At 40.0% G+C, this 25221-nt stretch overlaps 1 protein-coding gene across 13 annotated transcripts in view; it reads left to right on the forward strand.

Annotated features, from left to right (window-relative positions):
• The window catches only part of CELF4 (CUGBP Elav-like family member 4), a 717922-nt gene that overhangs the window by 384248 nt on the left and 308453 nt on the right, over positions 1–25221 (forward strand). For all 13 annotated transcript variants that reach the window (XR_004409737.2, XR_004409736.2, XM_033011138.2 and 10 more), the window contains exon 3: positions 18675–18723. Coding sequence is in view for 11 of the 13 variants with exons in the window: in XM_033011138.2 (XP_032867029.1) it covers positions 18675–18723 (49 nt within the window). In the remaining 2 variants the exon portion in view is untranslated. The remainder of the gene's footprint in view (positions 1–18674; positions 18724–25221) is intronic.

Raw genomic sequence — 25221 nt, forward strand, 5'->3', positions numbered from 1 at the left:
TGGATGAGCCCATTTTAGACATGATCACAACCCCCATTTGACCACAAAACAGCTGGGAGGGCATATCCACAGTATGAAATAGCATCTCTGAGATGGGCAGGGCTTTTCCAAGGAGCTAGGAAGCTATATTTCAGGATACTTTCAGTTTGCTGACCTTCACTTTGGAACAAGAAACAAACCTTCTACATCCACAAGATACACCAAATTTCAGATCAATCTACATCAGCATGTAGATTTTACAGGGTTTGAGGAGAAGCGACCTTTAAGCAGAAATGGGTTCTCAACTTTTGCTATCGCAGTGCTGGCATTTCACTAAAATAAAAGCCTTTATTTCAGCTGCTGCTTTGGCATCTGAAACTGTGTCTTGTTCTGTTACCACCAGTCCCCCATTATTCATAAAAGCATACTGAATACATGCATTAAACAAGTCTGACACCCAGAAACACACACATGCAGAAGTCAGGTCAAGCTATTTCATAGTCCTATTTTACAGAAGAATGAAATAAAACTTTACTCAGCTTTCTCTGGCATAGTAATAGTAAGCCCAAGGAAGGCATCCAAAAGTCTTAATTTCTGTCAGATGCTGTGCAGAGGTGTTCAGAATTAGCATCATTTCTCCTTTTGGCTGTTTTCCTAACATTGAAAATAGTGGACAGTTTCTCAGCTGACGGGTACTGCTTCCTTTTACTTGGGTAACTAATGACAGCAGTTGAGGAGGAAGGGGGGTGTTGAGTAGAAGAAAGTTAATTAATTTCAGGGGTTTTAATCTCTTTTCTTTTGTACCAAACCATAAAACAAAAATTCTTCGGGAGCCAGAACATGTACCTCCAGTAATCGAAAGAGAGGCAAGGATCTGACTAATAGATATTACGTTCCATTATATGGTCTTGAAGTCAATAAACATTAGGTTACCTTCATGCAGTGAAAAAAGACCAGATTTATTAAAAAATCTTATCTGGAGGGTTTGCATTTCAATAGGATGTGAATTTGCATATTTTAACAATAACCTCCCATCATTCTGTCTGATCTGTGCTCAGTTGGCCATACAGATCACTTTATCTTGAATAGATTATCACCGGTTTAATAAACCCTTCATAATATGCAGGTATAACAATGGTACTTCATTGGATAAAGGAGGTATTAAAGTTCTTTTTCTGGAAATAGGGGTGGCCCAGCTAGTGATTAACTTTATACCTCTGTACATCCCTGTGCTGAATACGTGATTGAAGGAGAGTATTCCCATTATTCACATTCAAAACGGACCAGCTCTACAGAGCTCCTGTTAACCCTTTGTTGCCCACGGCAGTTGTGCAGAAGTGGGACTCAACAAAGGCCAAGGCTGCCAGGGATTTTATCTCCAGCAGTGGCCACTACCTGAGACATTGGGAAGAGGTGACGTTTTCCCCAAAGCTGAATGTCTCTCACAGGGAGTACAGAGTGTGATTAGCGCCAAGCTGTTTCGTAGAGGAGGTACCCTCTCAGTGCTAGATGGAAGTAAAGTCAACACACTACTCAGCAAAGAGCTAGAAAAGATTTCTATGCAGATAGCTTAGATACTCCATTTTAAATGAAAAAAAAAAAAAAAAAAAAAAAAAAAACAAAACAAAACAAAACAAAACAAAACAAAAAAAAAAAAAAAACAAACAAAAACAAAAACCAGAATTGTTTCTCCTTGACTCCTCTCCTAGGCTTTGACTTGCTCTCTGCTTCCACTTTCCATGCAGTTGGAAAAGATTACCTTTACAAGAGATAAGTCCCATCCCACAACTCCTGTATGCTGTCTTGTCATCTCAAAATGTTTGGTTCCAAGCAGCATGCTCAGACCCTCCACAGGAGCAAAACAAGTCGCTGCCAAATCACAGGGCTGCCTTTTGTCTCCTGCAGTCTCCACAGGCCAGACTATTATTTACACATGCCTGCCTTTTGAGGCTTCTGGCCACTTTTCTTGTAAGACACAGGGAAGAGCATTAGTGCCATTACACTAGTGACAGGGGCAAATATAATTTCCACATTGTCTTGCAACTTTAGATTTCTTAATATTTGTTTCTTTATTGATATTTGCACCCTGACTTGAAACAGGCCCGATACTCTTCCTGCCTTGGGTACCCAGTAGGGAGCAGTCAGCCTTGAGCATTAACTGTTCACACACAAAGCTTAGACAACTCACAGGCCACTGTGGCATTAAGCACAATCTTGTAGACCTTAATGAGAGATAATGTTCACTCAGGAGCAGCTCTGTGATCACGCAGCCCTGGCATCTGGACTGCCTCACATCTGACCAGCTGGGAGCACAAGAATAATGAATTTTGAGGGTGAATGTGCGTGCATGTATGAGAAAGAGAGAGTATGTCACACACACGTTCCCCAAGATATTCTTGAGAGCAACCAGAACTTTTCAGTCTCTCCCTCCTCTGTTTTCTTTTTCTCTGCTCAAGCTGTGTTCGTGCTTGCTTTTCCAAAGCTCCCATCATGAGCTTTTTGCTTCTCAAGAGCCCACATGCCGGTGTGCTGCTTGACAGTGGGAGCACAGCAAGACCAGTGAATAATTGAAAGTTATTGACCTATAATAACCTGGCATTATTGACCATAAATGATTTAGTTAAAACACACACTCACACACATCGTCTCACGTGAAGGGGCTGAATTTTGAATTCCCTTTATCCAGCACTGGCTCAGTGGAGCTTGTCACAGAGGGGAGAGGGGCATTTTGGACCAGCATGAAATTAATGTTAATCAAAACAACATTTCTGATGATGCTTTAATAAGATTCTTGTGGGGAATAAGCACAATACCTGGAGCCACAAGAAAATTGTCCTGAGCCTTTACTCAAAGCTCTGTGAGGGCACAAACCTTTCCTGGACTTCAGCAAAGTTCACAGATTTTAAAGCTGAGGAGGACAATTTTTATCAAGAAACCTGACCTCTGCTGTAAGGTATGCTGGAGACTAACAAGTACCAGGACCAATAACCTGTCACGAAACCAGAGAACAACATTTAGGGAGAAAGAAAAACATCCAGTTTTGATGTGAGACTTACCACTCTCCTATTATTTTTTCTTTCTGCTGAGCCAGCTCTTCCCCTCTGAAGTGGAAGTGCTGACATCAGCTTCTTTGGAGCCACAAAATATTGGTCACCCTGCCAGAAAGCCTGCCTGGGGCTCAAGCCTGGCCTCAGGTCCCCATCTCCTGGTTGGATCTACAGGCTCAGGCATCCCCAGCTCTAATGAAACCCCAACAGCTTCCTGTGTCTGAATGGAGCCCTGTAGAAGTACAGATGTCTGGGGTGCTGAGCTTGGCTAGGTCAGATGAAGGTGTGAGCAAGTAACTGTTTAATTGAGTCAGTTTTCTGAACCAGTTATAATCCTAGACACTAGCACAACTGCCATATGCCCTCCTAATCTGTGTTTGTGTCACGATCTGAATTTTGTGGCTGGCCCCTGTTATGGAAAGTTTCTGCCCAGCTTTTGAGAGATGAAACTTTGCAGCTTGGACCTGTTCCTGATTATCTATCAGTGCTTAACAAACAGCTGTAAAAGCTTCTCATTAGCTTTGTGGGTGCTGTTCTTTTTATACAAAATAGCCAGACTAGTTGTGCCTGGCTTACTTTGTTTTTCAGGGTCAGATAGATGAAAGAATTGTTCGCTTTAGTTTCAGATTTACATGAATCGTAGCTCTTGAGAGATGATTCCAAACCCAAATTTTAACTCTCAGTGGTGCTGACCTACTAAAGCAGCTATGAATTGGCATCTACAGCACAGGAAAGTGTCAATATGGGCAGATTGATTCCCTTGCTTTTCCAAGTTCAACACAGATTTTTCCTCCTGGCTCCAGCAGGCAGTGAAAGTGCCTGGTGTTGCTCCCACAGTCCAAAATCACTGCAGACAGGCAATCACTGGAGTCAAAGGTGTGATCCAGTCTGTGTACTGAAGTAAATAACTTTTGAGTACATCTTAAGTACTTAATGAAGCAGGCTTCCCGGAGTCAATCCTTAATTTCTCCATCTAGGAAACTGGGTCTGCATAATTTAGTTGTCTAAATTTAGTCAGCCAAGAGCTCCCTCTGGAGGTCTCCAAGCATCCCGTTTCTCTGCATGGACAACGCCACACACTTCAGAAGGGCAATTTCATGAGATATCTGTGATTTAAGTACAAGCTAAGTCTTTTCATTAAGCAAATAGGATCTCTCCCCAAATTTCCAATTTTCCTTCCAGTATTAGAGCGAAACTAGAGGTTAAAGCCAGCTGGAAAGAAACAATTGAGTTTCTCTCTAAATTCAGGTAAGGGGCATGATAATATACGATATAGCTTCCTTGTCTCTAAAAAAATCTCTGGGAGCAGTGGGACAAGTGCAACATCTCATCTATATGTGCGCACTGTCATTTACTTGTGCATATTCCTGAGACCAGACCAAAATGTATGACCACAGTGGTACATGACACTGATGTCCAAGATGGCTTCCAGCTCTGTCCTTCCTTCCTCTCTGTATAATTATCATACCATCATTATCTGTGCCTTGATACTTTGGATTTATGGAGCTTCTAACAAATATAAATTCCCCTTTGCACACACCCCATTTAATCAAAACTTTGCTGGTTTAAGCAGTCTGTTTTATTAAATTATCAACCTATGAAGCCATTAACTCAATTAGAAGCAGCAGTTCTGTAGTCTTGAACAACCAAGGGGTAATATTGCAGTGGTATACATTATGCAGAGTATGGCACGTTATAATAACACTGAGAGCTTATATAGCATTTTATAACTTTACAATTTTGTAGGAATAATATCTAATTAATCCTCACAGTGGGCCCTTATGGTAAATATTACTGTCTAACCCCTTTTTCCACAGAGGAAATTAAGTGGGTAAGAAGTTGATAGGTAATAGACTTCAAAAAAAAGTTCAAGGCTGTATCTTTCCACATTCTGCATTCACAGTAAGTAGATTTCAGACTTTCCAAGTTGCTCTTATGAGAAAATCAACATCCAGTGACCATTATCTCCCTTTCTTGTCTCTCTTTTGTAAAGTGTAATGGGTTCAGATTATTTTAAAACATGTCTTCCTTTTGGGAAGATGGAGGGGGCAGGGACAGATACTCCAAAAGGACATAGAAATCTTACTGGAGTTGGTTACACCCATTACACATAAGCACCTCTGGTAACAGCCTTTAGTGTTTGCTGTGGTTGTCCTTGTGCTTCTGGGTGCTTCTGGGAATCAAACAGGCATGGTTCCAAAGGTTAGCACCAATTCATGACCATAATTTCTCACAACTATGTTAAACCAAGAAATATTACTTTTCACTGTCAGGCTAGAAGCACCCACAAGTTCACCTGTGTCACCTCAGTTGTGTGATCTGACAGCAAATAATGAGGATGGTTGCAGGATCTCATCTAACTAGTTCTGGGTACCCATGAACTTTCCTGCAGATATTGCAAATATAAAAGGTTTCAGATGGTAAAAGTCATCATATATAGGGCACAAGAATTACGGTTATAAGTATCTTGGTAACAAAGTAAATGGCGAAGACCTTGGACAGCAATAGCTAACACTAAAACCAGATCTGTTGATCTCAAAATATTGTTGCCATGAGGTATTAAGCTTTCTTGCTAAGCAAACTAAACAGTGCCAGGTCCATCATACAGAAGAAACAATGAGCTGCTGACAGTAAGAGCAGATGCTAAATGTAAGGCTTTTGTCTAAAGATTTATTTAAGCATATTTTTGTTGTATAAACTTTAGTAAAAGAATTTTTGTTTTCTTTAGTTTTCAGTAGAAAAGGTTTTTTTTTGGGGGGACATCTTTATATGTTTTTACAAGGTTTTGAAAGTAATTAATGCAGAAGTAGAGATGATGAATAGAAACAGGAACAGGACTTGATTTTAATTTGAAACATAAAGTGACAGATTTAGGATCATTATCTGCTTTAAACAGTGAGAGGAAATAAACAGCTTAAACCAGTGGAAAGAAAATAATGCTTCTAATTAACATTGCCTACTGTAAAGATGCATCAATCATAGATTATCTCAAACAATCATGTATGATATGATAATATATATAAAAGAGATTTTATTTTAACATATTAATTTTCCTCAAGCTATATTTTGAGCATTAAGTATTTTCTTTTATTCTGGAATTAAAATTCTTTTTAAAAAGTTGCCTGGGTCTAGAAGTTGAGGATTTAAGGAAAACACTGTATGTCAGGAGACTGATGGTAAAGCCCCAAAACCTAGAAACACTGGAACGACTTATAAGTAGGGTTAAATCAGCATTACCTTTAAATACTATTTAAATATAGAGTGGTTTTCATTATACCTTAATTCAAATAATTAATGAGTAGTTTATTTAAAATAGATGATCTAAAAATCTAAAAAAAAAAAAAAAAAAAAAAAAATTGTTCTCAGTGGTCACGGCTCCAATTTATCCCATTTCATATTTATACCATGTAGCACCCAACTCACACTGCAGAGAGAGAAAGTACAATCTGGCCCGAATTTTCAGATATGCTAAGCACACAGTGGACCAAAATCTTTTAATTATCTGTCTGTGCATTTGAGAACATCCTGCATTTGAAACAGAAGATTGCTTAAGTAGTGTGATTGCTTGCTTGGTTTGCCTTTCTGTGGTTTTATTACTTAACATCACATCTTGAGAATATTTCTCTGCTGTGATTTTGGAAGGACACTGCTAGAAAGCATCAAGCCTTGTTCTTCTCCACACGGGTTCAAACATGTCAATGCTGCTTAGGCTTGCTACCCATCCACACAGAAAAATCAGACGCTGGGAGTTCAGACACATACAGTAAAAAGGTTAATGGCTAATACCACCAGAAAGTTTATAGCTGCACTTCTAGTGGCTCTGATCAGTGCTCTGTCTTTAATCAAATGCCACAGCACAAGAAGGGGAAGGAGGGAGGAAAATGCAGTTGGATGAGTTTTCTCTTCTCTGTGAGGCTTCTCTGATTTGCCTCTTCCAACTTATCCAAGATGAACACAATATGCAAGCAAGTGAGGGGGTCAAGCTCACAAGAAAGTGAAAAGCAAATGGGGGTGAGGAGGGATGGAGTAAATGACTTGGAGCTATCAGCTGTGATGCCAGAGGTGGCATGCTGTTTCCGGCCACTAACAGATGTGGACAGGTGAACCTTTACACCAAATCAATCATCATATTTATTCTAATTGTATCGTAATAGTCCCCCAGGAGCTCAGTTCAAATGAGCTTGACATTATTAAAATTTTAATGCCCAGTTTTCATAGCTGAATGAATATTTAAAGGGTATGTCCCAGGCTTAAGTTATGATGATGAAGAAATTAATGGAATGTCTTGTTTAATGCTTTGGTACATGTTGATGCAAAACAAAAACAAAAAAAAAAAAAAAAAAAAAAAGAAAAAAAAAAAAAGTGGTTGTTCAGGGAGGAAAAGAAAGAAATGCAATGTTTAGACATAATTAGAGGAGGAAAGCATGAGTTATGCATTAGTATCAGGCATCACTCTTGTTGGATAGCTTTCAGTGTAGAGAAAATATTTATCATTCGGGAGAGAGGAAACCAGGTACATTCAGGGACTAGAAAAGATGCAGCTCCACATGAATGATAGATCAAAAATGAGTCTCTGGGAATCTTCAACCACACCCCTACGTGGTGGAATGGGATTTCTAGCATTTAGTGGCTGGAACAGACTCAGAAAATCACCTTTGTTACCCAACCAAGGTGTTTGTTTATTGTAAGTACTCAGATCAGCTTTGAAGGATGGCATAATTAATCAGTGATACTCATCAGTCTGGTAATTATGTTATAGATAATTGTCAAAACATAGAACCAGATGATACCAGTTATACATAGGTGGGGTGAGGGGTGGCTCCTTTTTCACTGGAGGGCCTGATTCTGTATGGGCTGAAACCAGCACAGGGAATTGCATTGACTCTGAGGCTTTGGAATCTGGAAAAATTGTTGGGTTTTGTTTTGGTTTTTAAGTCTTACATGATTTTCCCAATTCAGAAAATGTTTGGGAAGCAAAAGATTTTTGTTTTCTCCTCTTTTTGAAGGTTATACTAATATTTGCAAGGTTTCTGCTTGTGCTTATTTATTTGCAGTTAAGAAGAGGGACTCACTTGGGGAGCTGGATGGCCTTAAAATCCTCCCCTACTATGCATTTCCTAACTGTGAAAGAGGAATGAAGAATAAGTTAATGCTCTAAGTCCTTTCACAGAAGATTTTTTATTTGGAGGAGCACTGTCAAGATTAAGATAATCTTATTCTTTCCCTGAGTCTTTCCTTGTTTGGTTGTTTTTTCTTTTAATTATTTTTCATTGAGATGGTGGAGCGCGTCCAAAGAAGGGCAGTGAAGCTGGTGAAGGGTTTAGAGCACAAGTCTTATGAGGAGTGGCTGAAGGAACTGGGGTTGTTCTGCCTGGAGAAAAAGAGGCTCAGGGAAGACTATTGCTCTTTACAACTGCCTGAAAGGAAATTGTAGTGAGCTGGGGATTCGCCTCTTTTCCCAAGTAACAAACAATAGGACAAGAAGAAACAACCTCTGTTTGAACCAGGGGAGGTTTAGATTGGATATTAGGAAAAGTTTGTTCACCTAAAAGGTTGTGAAGAGTTGGAACAGGCTGGCCAGGGAAGTGGTTGTGTCACCATCCTTGGAGGTATTTGAAAGATGTGTAGACATGTCACTTAAGGACATGGTTTAGTGCTGGACTTGGCAGTGCTAGGTTAATGGTTGGACCTGATGATCTTACAGGTCTTTTCCAACCTGAACAATTCTGATTTTATGATTTTCTTGTTATTTTCCTTTTTCCAGCTCTTTCAGGAACAGCAGCCTTAATCCAGCACACAGTTAAGGGCTTTATCCTTAGGCAAGGTTTCCACATATCTAATTTGAGGTATGATTTCAAACCAGTTTAGACAAACCAGTGGAAAAGGTAGTATGTTTTTTTCTGCTCAAATGGGACATATTTCAGATTATCATAAAATAATTAGACTATATTTGTTCATTAATAGAACTGAAAGGAGAGCACAACCACTTGTATAATGATAGTGGTATGCTTTGAGAAGAAAGCCCTTATGCTCCAGAAATGCCACAACATCCTACATAGAGTAGTTTTAGGTCTGGTCTTCGTGGGGTGCAGGACTGAGGTAATGGAATGTTATCTGTTGTACTGCAGCAAGCTTACCCCACAGATGACCTTAGTCCATGGGAGAAGGGAGTTAGGGTGGCAGGAGAAGAAGAAATACACATTACACTTGAAAACAGGACCAGCACTGTGGGAAAATCACTTTCTGGATCTGGGTGGATCTAGTCCATTACCAAAGGAAAACCCTGCTTGAAATTTCAACCCTGTGGTAGTCTCCCCAGTTCCTGGGGAAGCTATGCTTTAATTCAGGCCCTGAGGTGATCTGCACATTTACATCAGTGAGAGAGCCTTTATTTCATGGTTCTGGCAGTGGGTGAAAGCAGCTAGTTAATTTACTCAGTTGTTTGTTAAGTGGCAGTGCTGTGGAAAATATCCCTCCATGGGCAAAAGGACTGGCTTAGCTTCTTACCTTTGTGGCTAGGCATACAAAACCATAAGCACAGAACGTCTAATCTTCTTGGATGGAAAGTGGCCAAGATCCTTTTGAACTCAAAGCACTGAAGTCACTGGGAGATTGGCCTTGCCTAAAGTCTGCAGAGTCAAACCAGGCAACCATTAGTGGCAAAGGTGGATTTTGGGTCTTGCTTCAGAAGAGAGACAGAGCTTAGAGAATGAAGAGCACAGCAGGGAAGTGCCAACAGCCAGAGGTGATGGGCTCAGGATAAGAAGAGAACGGATGTTCATCTCTAAGTGAGGGGCAAGGGCTATCTCTATAACACCTTGAATAACATATCTGTCTCTCTGGTCTGCTTGCCTGTCACATTCACATCCATGACGAAGAGGCCTCTGGCCTCTGTGCAGTGTGTCCAACACGCACAAAACCATGACATGCCCCATATTCAGAGAACACCCTACCTTTCCCCTTATCTGCACTTCCTCACCAAGGCAGTTCCTGCGAGTACTCCAAATTTTACCTCTGCCTAGATGAGCACCAACTACAGACAGGGCTGGGCAACCTCAGCGCAGACCAACACAGAAGACATCTGTGAGACAACTCCAATACAGAGTCTGAGAGTAAGTTTTCAACTAAGCAGTGCACGCACAGATAAACCTGCAATCACAGACACCCGAGTGGAGTACACACTGAAAAACTGATCTAGGACCCTTGACACATATTCACATCACTAATTTGAATTCTGTGTTGCCACCTAGATACAGTTGTTCATTAGACATGCTGGGTGGTTTAAGACTATCTTGGTTGTATCTATACGGATTATCTTCATATGTATGGATTATGCTGTTTCTCTGCCTTGAAAGAGTTTGGGAACACAATATCTAGGCTAAAAGACAATGTAGTTGCTTTCTACTAAATGCATGCAGAGTTGCCTGGCTAATAGAAAATTCCAGAGATACAGAAGAATGATTTTAGATAAAAGGTGGTTTGGGCACATTTTAAAATTAGATGTAAATTATCCTGAAATAAACCTAAGTGGAAAATATGAAGAGAGGTGAGATTGTGGAAAAGCTTATCCCTACTGATATGTGGGAAGAAAGGAGGAAAGGACGACAAAATACTTCCTTCATTTTATATTAGAATTTTGGTGTGTTTATGAACAGAATTTCATAATGTGATTGCTCATGGTAGCAGCAGGGAATGAGACTTAATGAGCACGGTGTCCCTTCAAAACTTACATTTCTGCTGTCAGGATACACAGACAAATAGATTTGTATATATATCTTATATTTATGTAGCTTATGTACATATATTTTTATCTATATAGCTTATATATATATATCTTTATATAGCTTAGCATCACCAGTGGGCCAATCCTTGGACAATTTACATGTTTTAGATACTCACTAAATGTCCAAGGACTTCTCACATATTCAAGGGGTCTGTGACTACAGACACATATCATAAGGTAAAGTCAGCATCCACCGGGTCTAGTTCTTTCCTAGGAGAGAAAGGTCAAGTGTACAATCCAGGCAAGATCCATGAGTGCAAATAAATACACATCTGGATGATCAGGGCACCAGTACCTTAAGGTACACTATCTGTGTGGTGGTACAGCCAAGCAGGTGATAGTAGACCTATCAAGTATCATTTGTACTGTATGACTGCCCAGAGCTTTAAGGGGACCTCCTGTTGTCTCTTCCACATGCCAATTTGCATATGAAACAGTATTTATAAGATATAAATACTCCAAAAAAAAAAAAAAAGCAGCGCTGTCTCTCTTGTTTTGGAAAATAAGGCTTTGCTGTTCCAAGAATCCTGTGTTTTTCTCCTCTTACTGTCTTCAAACCTGCCAGGATTGAGTTTCCCCTTTCACCCCTCCTCACTTCATTTAAAATCAGAAACACTCTGAGGTTGAGCATTTACATATTCAGCTTCCCCAAGTACAAACCAAAGGAGTTTTTACATTGGAAAGATTTTATTTTGCTATTAACAAGAGCAGTGGTTTCTTCAAACTCTAGCCCAAATGCTCTGCAGGGAGAAAGTTTGGGATCTGGAGCCATGGGTTTCTGTATGTGATCCTGAACTGAACTTAAGCTCCCTCTAGGTTCATCTATATACACAAGACAACTGGAAAGATTAATCGATAGTTAGATGGATGGATTATAATGTGTTTTATATGATATATAGAAAATATTCTCAGAGTGCAGGGATGGCCGGTAGCAATCATTCTCAGGGATAGGCACCAGAGCATTGACTGATCTGTAAAGGTCAGACCTTTCAAGATTTTTTTTCATATCTCATACGTTCCCATTTCAGGTCTTCTCCTCTGTTTGTGTACATGTCTATGTAACACATCTTGTCAGACAGGGAAGAGGATGGTAGGGAGAAATTAAGAGTCCACTACCCAGATAAGGTTTGGGATAGGGTCATTTCAGATGCAATGCATTACTAGTGAGTGCTTCCCACAAGGCAAGCCAACATGATTTTTTTTCACCAAATTTTCTAAAACATTTCCTCTCCCTACTCTTTCATTAATCCAACATTGAATCAATTTGTATTGCCCACACAAACGTATGCTTAATGTGTAATCACACAGCAATTCATGTAACCACAGCATGCACTTGCCTCTACTCCCATGGAGACAGGTTTTTGCTCTATGTTTTACAGCTGCAATAAACAAATACAGAAGGCTGGTTGTTTAGCTAACCTATGTTGAAGCATCCTTCCTGATTCTGTAACATTCACAGAAATTTCCCTGAGCTGAGGACCTGGGCCTTGACTTTGTCTTTTTTCTTTAGAAAGAGATTGCTTTGGATTCATTCTTAGGGCTATCTAGTTTAGATCACTGTAATTCAATTATGTCACTCAGAATCAGGTACAGAGTGATTTACTTGAACTTTGCAATTACACACACACAATTCAATTGTAGGTGATTTTCTTGGCCTTTCCAACTTTGACACTAATATACTTTGCATTTCCTTAAGGCCTTCAATCACAGCAGATTTTACTCAATGCTTTAAAAGTTATGACTCACTTGTACAAACACATTCTTGCCAGTACCTTTACTCACATAAATTGCTGTGTTGACTTCAGAGGAATTTGTCCTGTGTACATGGCAGACCCCCAAAAAGTTGGCAGAAATGGTAAAATTAAATTCCTCTTCATGCTTTGGGGGGAGATTTTGAAAAGAACAACACTTTCCACTGAAGAAATAAAGAATAACCATATTTTCTATAAATTTCAGGGCAATTATTGAACATTCATACCTCCAATTAACATCTGAGCTATGTCATGAGATCACCAAGAACTACATGGCATCTTTAGGAAGCAAGTTGTTCTGGGATGGGATTTTCTTCCATGAGGCTAGCCAGCATCTACAGAGATACAGTAGTGTCAAATAAGCATTTGATAATACCTGCTAGCTCACATCAACATCCTGTCCTTTGTGATTAGGTCACAGCAATGTTTCATCATTGACTTAGGAGGCTGACGGCTGAAAAATACACAACATAACAGAGCATGACTGAGCAAGAAGTTTTTTATTTGTCATTTTATCTGTTCACATAATTCAGGCATAGAAATGACTGGATGCTCGTTTGTTTAACACCAATATTTAGATACATTTTTTTCATCAACCTCCTTCATGGTACATTAGGGTATCTTTATCATCATTGTACAGAAGAAAAAGCTGAGAAAGAGGCAAATGTAGTAATATGTTCAAATTAATCCAGAAGGCCAGTATAAAGATGAAAACAGACCTTGTCAGAGGTTAACACCTCTATGTTCTGCACTGTACCAGTCTGGCTTTTTGGGAAATTCAGGAAACATGAGCAATAGAATACCTCTCCTCACAGATTTTGACACAAAGCCTTAATCAATCCCCCTAGCCTGTTCTCACAGAGTATTCAAATTTCTTAAGCCCTCTAAGGAAGGGTGGAAAGTTTATTATTAGATCGGCGATCACCGTGGTCATCTTCCATGGTCTTATATATCATACAAGCTCTAGAATCACTTTTTGTCTCCTGAAGTGATTTCTTCCTTAAGCACAACCAGCAGATTATCTCCAACACAGCTCTCTTCTGTCATGGACATGATCTTCCTAACCATTAGTAACATTTCAGTGATCTTCAGTAGCTTCCTCCTCTCCTCAATTTCTCAATTTCATGTTCCAGATCACATTTGAAGTTATTCAGGGTACCTCCATCATTTTTTTTTTTTTTTTTTTTTTCACCTTTCTTTTACTTTTTATCTTTACATTTGTCCATTCTCAATCCTGGTAGAGCTTTAGTCCTGGCTAGAAACACCAGACATATTAATGACTAATGAAAAAGTGTGCGAGACAAGAAAAGAAAGGGTAGTAGGAACAGTGAGATGAAGAAAGATGGAGACAGTGAGAAATCAGCTGTCTCTGCTTCCTACTCTTTAATCCCAAGTGATCCTTCTACCTTCTCTAAATTAATATCAAAGCCAGGGGGAGCGGAAAAAGGTTGGTGGGGGAGAAAATGACAACCTTAGGAAAAGAAAAATCATGATGCAGAAAAGCGTCTGTCCCCTGTCTAATTCCTGCAGTGGCCTGTAGCTGATGGTGCTGAGAAAAATACAGCAGCAAGCTCTGACATTTCATTTCTGTAGAGAATTGAAAAAGGGCTTGCTGTAATTCATCGTTTCTTGTAACTCAAACCCTTTTTGACAGGAGTACCTGCGCTGTCTTTTAACAGTGGCACCACGGTGGCTGTAATTGGACATGAAAAATGATGTCGTGTTTCTACTTGCAGAGAGGATTGAGGTGGGGTAGGTGGGGCAAGTGGCAAGTTGGTATGAGAGGATGACATCTGGCATTACTTAAATGGGTTGGTTTTAGGCAAAAGGAAGGCAAAGCCAAAATTAAGAGTATGAAGTGTAACAAGTATGATCATCTCGTCCAAGATGTGAAAATGTGATAGTAAAAGTGGTTTTCAAGAGAGATGAATGTGCAAAGGATCAAAGGAAAATGAGAAGTGCTATGCTCCTGAAGTTCAAACTTCTCCATCAACCCAAGTGCTTATGGCATTTGTGGGAATAGAATATACAACCTTTCTTACTGATACGGGGTCAATTGACAGCTGTAGTGGTACCAAGTGCCCATAGTTCCCAATACAGACAGGGAATCTGAGACACAGGCTTCAACTGAAGCTGCCCTGGGAGCACAGTTGTGAATAAGATTCTGGTTTGCCAGCTGATTGCCACATCTTTGAAAATTTGGTATGTCATAATAACCAGAAACCCAAACTAAATTTTTTGGCTCTTGCCTACATCTCTTTGTACCTCACTGGTCCTCAGCACACCTCTGTTATGACATTTCCATTGAGTGAGGCACTTCAAAGAAGATTTGTGGCCAAATTGGTTTCTGAATCATGAATGAGAAACATATTGTCCTGATTTATATTGCTTTTATGACTATCAGGTATTCTCATACCATATTGTCAGGAATCTTCACAGTTTATACAAAGAATAGAAATTTTTAGTCAGATGCTAAAGAATAGGACTGAGGCTAAAGAGTAGATTAACTTTTTCTGGGTTAACAAATGGTAAAAATATATACTTGGTAAAAAATATATACTTCTTTCACAGTGACATCCCAAGAGGGATAATATAGAATAAGGAAATATGATCATATTTCAAAGGATAGCACAAAGAGCATCCATGGGCAGAGTAAAGAGGGATCATTGCAATGGACAGAAATGTAGCACATTCTAGAGGAGAGCCTAGCAGAGTTCATCCAGTCCAGAAGCGTAGCACATCATAGAGGAGAACCTAGCAGAGTTCATCCAGTCCATCTGTCAGTTCAAATGTTGGATCAGCCTACCTAGGTCTTTTCCGATGTTGCTAAATCTCTTTTGAAGACTTCTAGTGCTAGGGATCAATAAAACCTCACATCCACATCTGTAGTTCCTATGATCCCATGTGGATACCCATGGTATTAATTAGATTTGCTGACTGCCAAATCTTTCTCCTATCACACACCCAAGGTCCGCTAAGACAGGACAGATATCAAAGATGTCCACGTCAATAGTCCGCCAACCACTATTCAGAAGACTGCAGTTTAGGAATATAAACATTGGTTTCTTTGTATTAAACTCATGACAATTTCCAGATGAAGAATAAGCAGAGAGCTTGAACTTTTGAATTCCCTTCTCCCCAGGGTATTTCCCCAGACTGGGGAAAGTACATCTTCCTGGCTTTTTATTTCCCCTCTTATCCCTTTTGTGGTCCCCATGCCAGCTCCTTGCTCGCAGAGTGTCTGTGAAAAAAAAAAAAAAAAATTCCATAGATGGAGAGGAAACTTAATTATTTTCCTCTCAGTGTTTCTGCCTATAATTGGTGTCTTTCATGTCAAGATGATCTCAATTTGTATTATGGGCTCCGTGCAAGCAGCACTTTCTCTTTGGTCTATAAAGAAATTGTCAAGTATCTAAATCATAGTGTACATTAAATTACACTAGCCTTTTACTTATTAATTTCCCCAGTTTTTTCTTCCTCTGTTGGATGCTGATTCCCTCCCTCTTTTTTTTCCTTTTCTTGTGGTTTGTCTTATTTTTCTTATGTGCCAATCTCCAAAAAAAACCTGCCCAAGAAGATATTAGCCTCCTCCCATTTTTGCTAAAGCATCTGATGACCTCTGCTTTTTGTAGACTGACCACATCCCACTCAACAACAAGTAGGAAGAGCTCTGTCTAGTTTTTCTAAAGGCTGGATCCAAAGTTTACTCAAGCTCAGTGGGGATTTTCATGGCTTTTATCAGGCTTCAGTTCAGGACCTATGTTAGTAGATTTATGGAGTGTTTTGCATTGCAAGGCTGTGTCCATTTTGGACTCCAGACGTTGCCTCTCAGGGCTGTATGCAGCACACCACCTATAAATTCCTGACTACTGTTACTATTTCTCATACTCACTGCTTATGATGCAGGTTCTGGCTGTCTTGGAGTGAGAACCAGGGACCTATGACCACCCTCCTCGGACCACTGGAATTAGATTAACCGTTGTATCCACATTAGGAACCCATAATATACAGCATGAGTACAGCTGTCAAAAGTTAACAGCTCTCAAGTCAGACCTTGGTACATGGATGGTGTCAACATCAACCTGCTGTAAACATAAATCAATTGCAGTGTTCGAGCAGCTGGGGGAAGTTAAAACACAGTAACTGGGTAGGCTGGCTTCATTATCCTGAACATGAGAATACAGATGGTGTTCACCTCATCTAACTCTAACTGCATAGACTACCGTTATGATCAGTGGAGAGGAACAGGCACTGCAGAAGACCATTCATGCTTTTCAGCTCAGACACCAGTCTTAAGAGTGTCTTAAAATTACACTTTTCAGACATTTGGAGTTACATGACACAAATTACTCCCTTCACCTGTATGGTCAGATATTTAAATGTCCATAACAGCTAGCTGCTCACATGTGGTTACAAGAGCCCTGTGGCAGGATGTCCATCCTGTGACTGCTCAATATATCACCTCTGGCTCTGCTAATATCTTACGATACATGTGTGAGAGACAGGTCTTTACAATTACAGAAGCAGGGGCTGATAAAAGGTTTGTCCAGTACCAGATTCTTTGTTGGTTTTAACACTGCAACTGTCTGGAGTCTGTTGGATGATACAAGCATACAAGAGGGCAGAAATTTCTCTGTAGCATCTGGAGCCATTGATCCTTCTCTTCCCGAGTGTGAGTCTAAGTGTAGTCGGTTTATGGCTAAGTACATTTCCCTCTTGAGACAACAATGCAGCAGGATATGCTAGGCTCTCCATCATCTTAACCTACTTGTCAGCCAGCTTGATAACTTTTTATTACTAAATATGTGTGCAGAGCAATTAGAATAAATCTAAATGATTATGAACTACTTAAAAAAAAAAAAAATAAAAAGGAAATTGGGAAAAAAAGAAAACTAACAGCCTTGGTGCCCAACTGTGATTATCCACAAATAAGGGAGGGACAATACCACCTGAAGGCAGCTTGTGACACTCATCAACCAGTTTGTGGTCTGACTTCATTGGGAAGCAATGTTTGGAGATTCTCATTGCTTTCTGACTTCCTTCTCCTTGTGATGTCTGTTTGAGCTTGCAATTTCTTTAACTGCCAAATTTAAAGGATAATTTAATTCCACTCAGGGGTGGTCACACACAGAAAAATATTTTGAATAGTCCATCTGCATAGTGTACGGATTGCTTTAAATAACATGGAGAAAAGAAGGGAATGGCTTTCAGATTAAAATCTCACTTGTTTCTGATCCAATCTGCATTTCCAGCTATTAACAGGAGAAGTATATCCTCACCTCTGTTCATCAGACACCCACATTCTGTTAGGCAGGACCAGTGAAGATGACTGTGGACATCTGTCGAACTCTCTGCTGGGATTGAACAGCTTTGGGATAATGATGGTCCCCAGTGCTTTTTTTGAGAGAGAAGGAGAAAGTTGAGGAACAAAAATCCTAATCACAGCACGATGGCAAGATTTTTATACTTGCTTATTTTCTAATGTGAGAAAGGAAAAAGATGTTTGAAAAAATTACAGAGGGAGATTTATTGACTCATATCCTATCCTCGCCAACCTGCAAAAATAAATCTCAATAAGTAGCACTCCTGCTGCATGTGGACAAACCAGATCCAAATCCCATTTCCCAAGTATGAAATGGAGGTTGCTATGTTATATGTGACTATCCTACTGAGCTAGCAGTGGAGGTGGAATTCACTTTTTCGTTTTCTTTTCACCATGTCAATCTCAAGAAATGTTTGCAATTAGAGTTTCACTGATCCTAGTGTTCTGACAAAGCATTTCTGTTTTGACACAGCAGTGTTTCTGGAGAAAACTATTAGAAATTTTAAAAGTTATGTTTAAGTTTTCATGATGTGTGAAATGAACCAGATCCCTCTCCCAATGTGATTGAACAGAGCCCTTGTCAGGTAAATGGGGTGACACTGATTTACCTTGGAACAAGAAACATCCTCTACTCTGTGGTTACTTCTTTGTTTACTAATTGCTTTTTTTCCCCCTCATGGAGTAAGTTCTGGTGTTAACTATGATGCATGGTAAAAATTCATAGAAAACCTCTGTATATGAATGTTTGATTCTGTGATTAATTATGTGTCTCTCTTTGCTCTTTCTTGCAGATGAACAGGCCAATCCAGGTGAAACCAGCGGACAGCGAAAGCCGAGGAGGTAGTTGACTGCATTGCTTTCAGCCACAGTGCTAAGTATAATTGTTGTCTCTGGCTTCTCTCAGGCAATGTGCTGATCAATTAGTAACGTAATCACTGCCAAAGAAATTCCCTCTGCAGCAAAGATTCTCTTATTAAATCTCCTTTACTTCTTCTCGCTTTCCTCATATTCAATTATTATTTGATTTTAAAAGGCAGGCAGGTGCCAGTGATTGCCTGGGAAACAAATAACTGCCTCGTTAAGAAGTGAAGCATCAGGCACTGACTTAACAAAGTTTAACCAGTGATGGCAATGTAGGTTTTTCAGACCTACGCTGGGCTGAGCTACAGAGGTGTTTAATTTGGTTAAGATAAAGCAGACATTTTATGGTTTCTCTGACCATGTTGTTCTGCTTGGACTGAAGCGACTCTACTTTTGGAAGTAGCAAATTCTGGGTTAGCAGAGCTTTCTGCACCTATATCAGCTTATCTGGATAAACCTGTTGTGGAAGCTGAAGGCTTGTCTCAGTCCCAGGGAGTTATTCAGGATTTGCAGTGGTGTAGCTGAAATCAGGAGCTGGTCTTTTGCTTTTCCATCTTGCACAGTGGATTTGGAAGGCTTTGCTAAGTGCCTGTTCAATAGATCACCAGTGATAAGGTGTTTCCTGTAAAAGGTTTTCTACCAGAACTGATGTGGTGATACTTCACTGTACTCTTCTAATAGGGGCCTGTTGGTCAGATCAAACACAGAGCTCACTGAGAAAGTGTGAGATGGTCCGTTATGCTGGATAAATTGTTAGTCTGCTTCTTTTTCTTGTATCTGCACATTTATATATATATATATACACTCATATATATATAAAGACATGGTGCTTCCTTCCTCTCTATCCCTAGCTCTTTGGGAAAAAATAGAGAGCTTTTTGCCCATATATTAAGTAAATACACTAGTGCTTATATATCATATAAATGTGGGACTAGATTTTGTCATTTAGTAATTACATGTCTCTTAGATGTGTGAAAACTCTTTAATTTCCACCAGAGATGTAAACTCTTACTCATTTATGGGATGACTATCTTTGTGCTGGCATTAGTGGAAATCTCCAGCAACAACTTTTAAAAGGAGTGAAATGCCTTGTAGACAAAAGGAACTGAAATTGTGTTCCTTTTGTCAGTTGAAAGCTTTGGATTCCAGAGGCTCTGACTGCATCAGTGTGAGCCTGAAACTCTCCAGTGACTCAAGTCATTGGAAGACTTTATACATAGTTTGTAGTTAAAGGGCTGGTGTTATGGAGTGGTGAAACCAGCAGGTCATCAGGGGCTCTTTAAGGAAGGGCTGTGGTGCCATGTAATTGCAGAGCAGGAGAAGAGCTGAGTGCTGGAAAAATGCCAGAAAGCTCAGGGATAAATATTACACTTTTAGAGTCCCTGTAAAGTAAATTCAAGGGAATTTGGCCAACACTGGGCAGTAAGTATTTGATGGGCTCTGCAATAGCAAGTTCTGCTATCAGGGGCCACGGCACGTTTCTAACCTGCAACAAAGGCATGTCACATCATACATCATTGTCTGGTGGTTTTTAACAGAACCAGGTCAATTTACCCCCTTCCCCTTCCTGTCTGATGATCTGGCTCTTGTCTGAATAGGAGTGGGTAAGCCATAGGCAGTTGTCAACAGCAATTTCCTAGGGGAAAAAGGAAAGGCTCAGCTGCCTGGGCAAATGAGGGGACATTATGCACATTCCAGTGGAGCTCGTGCCAACAGCAAGAGTGAAGGGAGGGCCTTTTGTCTATTTAATTAGACATACTAAAAAATAATAATTAGGCTGGCCAATTTGCTTAGTGCGCCTACAGGGTATGTAGCTCCCAATCACTTTTTTTTTTTTTTTTTTTTTTTTTTTAAAAAAAAATGCAAATCACTAATAGCGAACACATGCCTGGCTTTCTGGGAAGGGTTTTCAAACTCTTTTGCTAAGAGCAGCTGCTTTCAGGAGGGGTTGTTTGAACTGTAAAGGGCTCTGCTAGCAGTTTGATTCCACATTATCTGTCACACCAGTGGTTCCCTTCCCATTGTATTTTAGCTAATTATCTCCCCAACACACACAAACCTCATATTTTCTCACCCACTCTGCTCCCATATTGCTCCTATCGGTGGTGATCATAATGCAGGGGCCAAGTGGGTACACTCATCGTTGATGTGAAAGACACATTGTCCCAATTCCCCACTGACAAGTTGCTTCTGGGCTGGTGATGTTTCTGGATGGCATGACTCAAGGGCAACTATGGGAGAAAAGAACAATTGGCACCCAAGGGAGACACTGTAAGAAAACTTACGTTCTTTGCAAGCCCACTGGTTAAAGCAGGCACAGCAAACAGAATGTTAAAAAGGAGGCCGTGTATCTTAGGAGCACATCAAAAGACTTCATTAGGACTGCAAGATAAAGGTCAACTTCAACAACAAAGAAACTTAAGTTGTAGCTTATTATACCCTGTCCATGTATTGGAATGGGAGGTGAGGGAAGAGGGGGGCTTGGAAAACAAAGCAGTTCTGCATAGCACAAGCCTTCAGTCCTATATTCTGAATACAGCATTATCTTCTAGCTTACAGGGAATTTTGATGCCAGGTGAAGGTATTAAAGAAAAAATGCAGTTCTCTGAAAGCGTAGTTTGCAAGGAGGTTTTGACTGGAAATGGTGAGCAGTATTCTTGAGGAAGTGAGATTGTGTTTTATATAGGGGCAAATACCTACATTTTGTTAAACCACAAGTCTTTGACTTTTCCAGTATGTTCTTCCAGAACCTAAAGGTGACGGGAGTCCAAAATGTACTCTCACCCTCAACCAGATTCTGCTCAGCATTATTTCCTGTAGTTCTGGAGTCTGAATTCTGTTGGTCTTTAACTCTTCCTGTGCCTTGATTCTCAGCTGAATTGAAAGCAGGTGTGTTAGCATTTAGTGTATGTGAGCAAGAATTTAGACCATCAGACCATCTAGGTTTGGGGAAGAATTCAAAATATTGCTTGCTACAAATTACACTCAACCCAACAAAATAGAAATGCTGAATATCCCTTATTAGTTTTGCTGGTTTTATTATTTTGTTTGTTAATCCCCATATTGGACTAGGAGCAAGACAAAGCGTGCAATCCTTTTCAATAAAAACTGGCATTATTTACATTTGCTTAATCTCACAGGAACTAGAAATGAATGTATCCTCAGTACATTTCTCTAGGGAAACAGTCTAAATTAATGGGAAAATTTTACATTTTGTGTTCCTGCCTGTTTGTGTGTGTGTGTATAGTCAAGCTGCAAAATCTTATATAGGACTATCCCATCTGCAAAATGTTACATGAACCTTCGGATACCTGATTGGAAGGTCAGCATCCTCTGACATTTTATAGAGACTTTAACAGTGATGGAATTGATAGAATGTGGTAAAAAGGCAACAATCCTATATTTCGTTCTGAAAAATCAGAGTGTAACTCTAGCTCTGTTAAGGGTATCTTAAAAACTCTCGTCAGCTTTTGTGTTGTCCAAATTTTACACTGTCTATACAGAAATTACTTTACCATAGATTAGGTAGCCCAATATGTTTTTAGGGATGTAATCTATAACTCCATGTTAAATTCTGAATATGATAAATCCAAAATAAACTGATACAATTTTCCATTATATTCATCCTGTTGTCGATGATTTTTCTTGGTTCCTTGATTCATATTCAGCCTTAAAAATAGTTTGTAGATGCCAGTGACTTTAAATTTTGCAGACTTAGGGAAAGTTTTTAAGTCTGTTTGTGGGTTGCAGCAAAAGTTTGGAGCATTTCTTATTTAATCCACAACATCCCTAGTTCTCACTAGAAAATGCTCACTGCAGCTGGCAGGGTTAACCTATTATAAACACAGCCCCAAGGACCCACTAGGCTGTACAAAAAGTAACATTTTTAAAAGGAAGGAACTCTCCAACTACTCTAGTTATACTCCGTTAGTGATACCTAGATGCTCCATTGCTCCCACATTCCTCTCAAAGGACAGAGGAAGGTCCATAAAGGAAGACATGCAAAGATGCACACAGTGTTCTACCCAGGTCCAGTGTTAATGTCTCTACCCAGAAACACTTCACAGTGGTTTGGGGTCCTCCTGCATTTTATGGAAGATGTACAGACAGTTCTTGGACTAAAAAAAATTAAAAAGCAAAGTCTAAAGAGGTTTAGGCTTGAAAGGGTACAATGTCCTGCAGAGATGGTGTTGAAAGATTTGCAGGAGAGTCTGCAGTTCACCACATTGCAGAGTTTTCTGCATGCAAGACTTCACAAATCTACTAAAGCTTCTGCCTGTGTTTGTGCTTTCAAGCAATTTTTTTTTGCGCATGTTTAGGGGAGGCATATGCAATGTGTACTTTTCTGTCTGCTGTTTGGGGGACACGATAGCAGCAGATGGAATGTCTAGATTTCAGATTTCAACTGGCTTGCGTAATTTCTCTACTCAGTGTGCAGGCTCTGAAATTATCTGCTTGGTTGTGGTTTATTCCAGCTTCAGAGCAAAATGTCCCAGCTTTCATTTACAATAAGCAACAAAACAGTGGTGCCTTGTTCATGCACTATGATCTATTTCTTTTTATTCCCTTCCATCAGCTCAGCAATGATGATGGGGCCAGAATGGCCTCTCCACAGTTTCTATGCCCTTGCTCCTTTGGGACAAATGTCTGGATCTATTTCTTATTTTATCCAGCCCTTTTCTAACTCACTACCTCTCTGCTGCAGCTGGAAGGGTTGATCTGTGACAAATACAGTCCAATGTCCTAGTAACTATTTGGCATTTAGCTGTTTTCCATTTAACTGATCAGAAATCTGTGGCTTGTGCAAATGGCCAAAACTTCTCAGGAAGCTTCCCATCCAGGTACTAGCTAGATCCAGGCCTGTCTACATGCCACAATCAAGCAAGACTGGTTGCCTTCAGCTTAGCTTGTCTTCACTCTGGTATAACAATACCACATGGAAAGATTTTCTTCTTCCTTGGAAGTGCTTTACAAAGAGTAAGTACGGTTGCTCAGACCTTAAGACCAGTAATGTCAGAAGAAGAGAATTAAGGATAAGTAAGGAGATTGAAATCTTGACAGAGCTCAGCATCTCTTCTCCTGCACTGCTGGAGGTTAGGCTGTGCCCGTGTGCAAGATGTCCTGAAGTCTGGAAGTATGCACATATCAGAGCTGTACCTTTGTAATTCTCATCTCTTCCTTATCTCTGAGTCATATGTGTTTCCCAGCACATCAAGATCTCTGGAAGCCACCTTACCAGAAATACCCTGTCCTGTACCTTTAGTGGGCTTCTTTAAAAGACTTCCCACCCAAGAAGCTGGACAGCAGCTTGAAGGAATGTCCTGTTTCCAGGTGGTAATTTATACAGCCTACTTTTATGTGGCCTGCCACAGGTTTTTCTTTAACTTCTCATCTCTTTTTCTTTTATGGTCCCCACACCCATTCATCAGGAGTTGGCAGGTGACACTGGCAAACACCCTGGGGAGACAGATAATGTTCTCCCTTCTGACAGCTGGGAGAAAAGATCCAAGCTTAATTCTCCATGAACACATCTCCATTAACTCTTTCGACATTGTCATGTATCCATTATGACTCACCCTAATCTTTTATAGCTCGGATGGAGCAAGGCACAGACAGGGAATTGCAAAGGTCACGCATGTGTGACAGTCTTTGCTGTGACCATTGCACTTGCAAGGTTAAGACTACTAGTTGGACAGTAACAGATCCTGTCTTCACATTTTATGAGGTCTAGACTCAAGACCTCTGGAAAAATCATTTATCATGCCCAGGGCCTCATATTCCCCTTTCTTTCCCTCAGTGACCACAACAGTTTAAAAAATATCTCTCTCTTTCTTTATCTTCCCTTGTAGTTTGAATGGACATTTCTGAGTCTATGACTAATCCTCTTTCTAAGTCTCATACATGTCCTCTTCCTGAGATTTGCCTCAAACATTATTAATCAGCTTTTTTATACTTTTTCTGCAGGATGAATTAAAAAAAAAAAAAAAAAAAGTAAAACATCAAAAAATACACCACCACACCCCCCCAAATATAAATATATTTTCTCTATTAATTATATATCCAATATTAAACAGCACACTGGTACTGAGTTGCAGTATCTCTGTGTGACAGGTAGAGAAGGAATGACTAAAAATGTAATCTAATATTCTGTTAAAAAATCCACTGGGAGAGAAGATGAGCTCATGAGGCAATGGAATAAAGAAAAATTGAGAACCTAACCAAAAATCTTGATATTAAACTAGGAGGCAGATTTCTTGCCTCAGAGGCAGGTTAAGTGTCAAGACCAACAACAGACATTGGTGCCATTGACAGAGTGAGCTCCTGACGAATGACTGTTGGAGATGCTGCAGTATTGGGAGGGAGAGATGTCCATTTCTTGAAGTGTGTTTACCTCTGTGTCTATCTAGTCAAGGGCTGGGGAAGGAGCTGGGCCTAGGACCACAAAGGCCACCTTAGATATTCCACAGTCTTCAGCAT

Source organism: Tyto alba, unplaced genomic scaffold (assembly GCF_018691265.1).
Source record: "Tyto alba isolate M040663 unplaced genomic scaffold, T.alba_DEE_v4.0 Super-Scaffold_42, whole genome shotgun sequence".
NCBI classification, from domain to species: domain Eukaryota; kingdom Metazoa; phylum Chordata; class Aves; order Strigiformes; family Tytonidae; genus Tyto; species Tyto alba.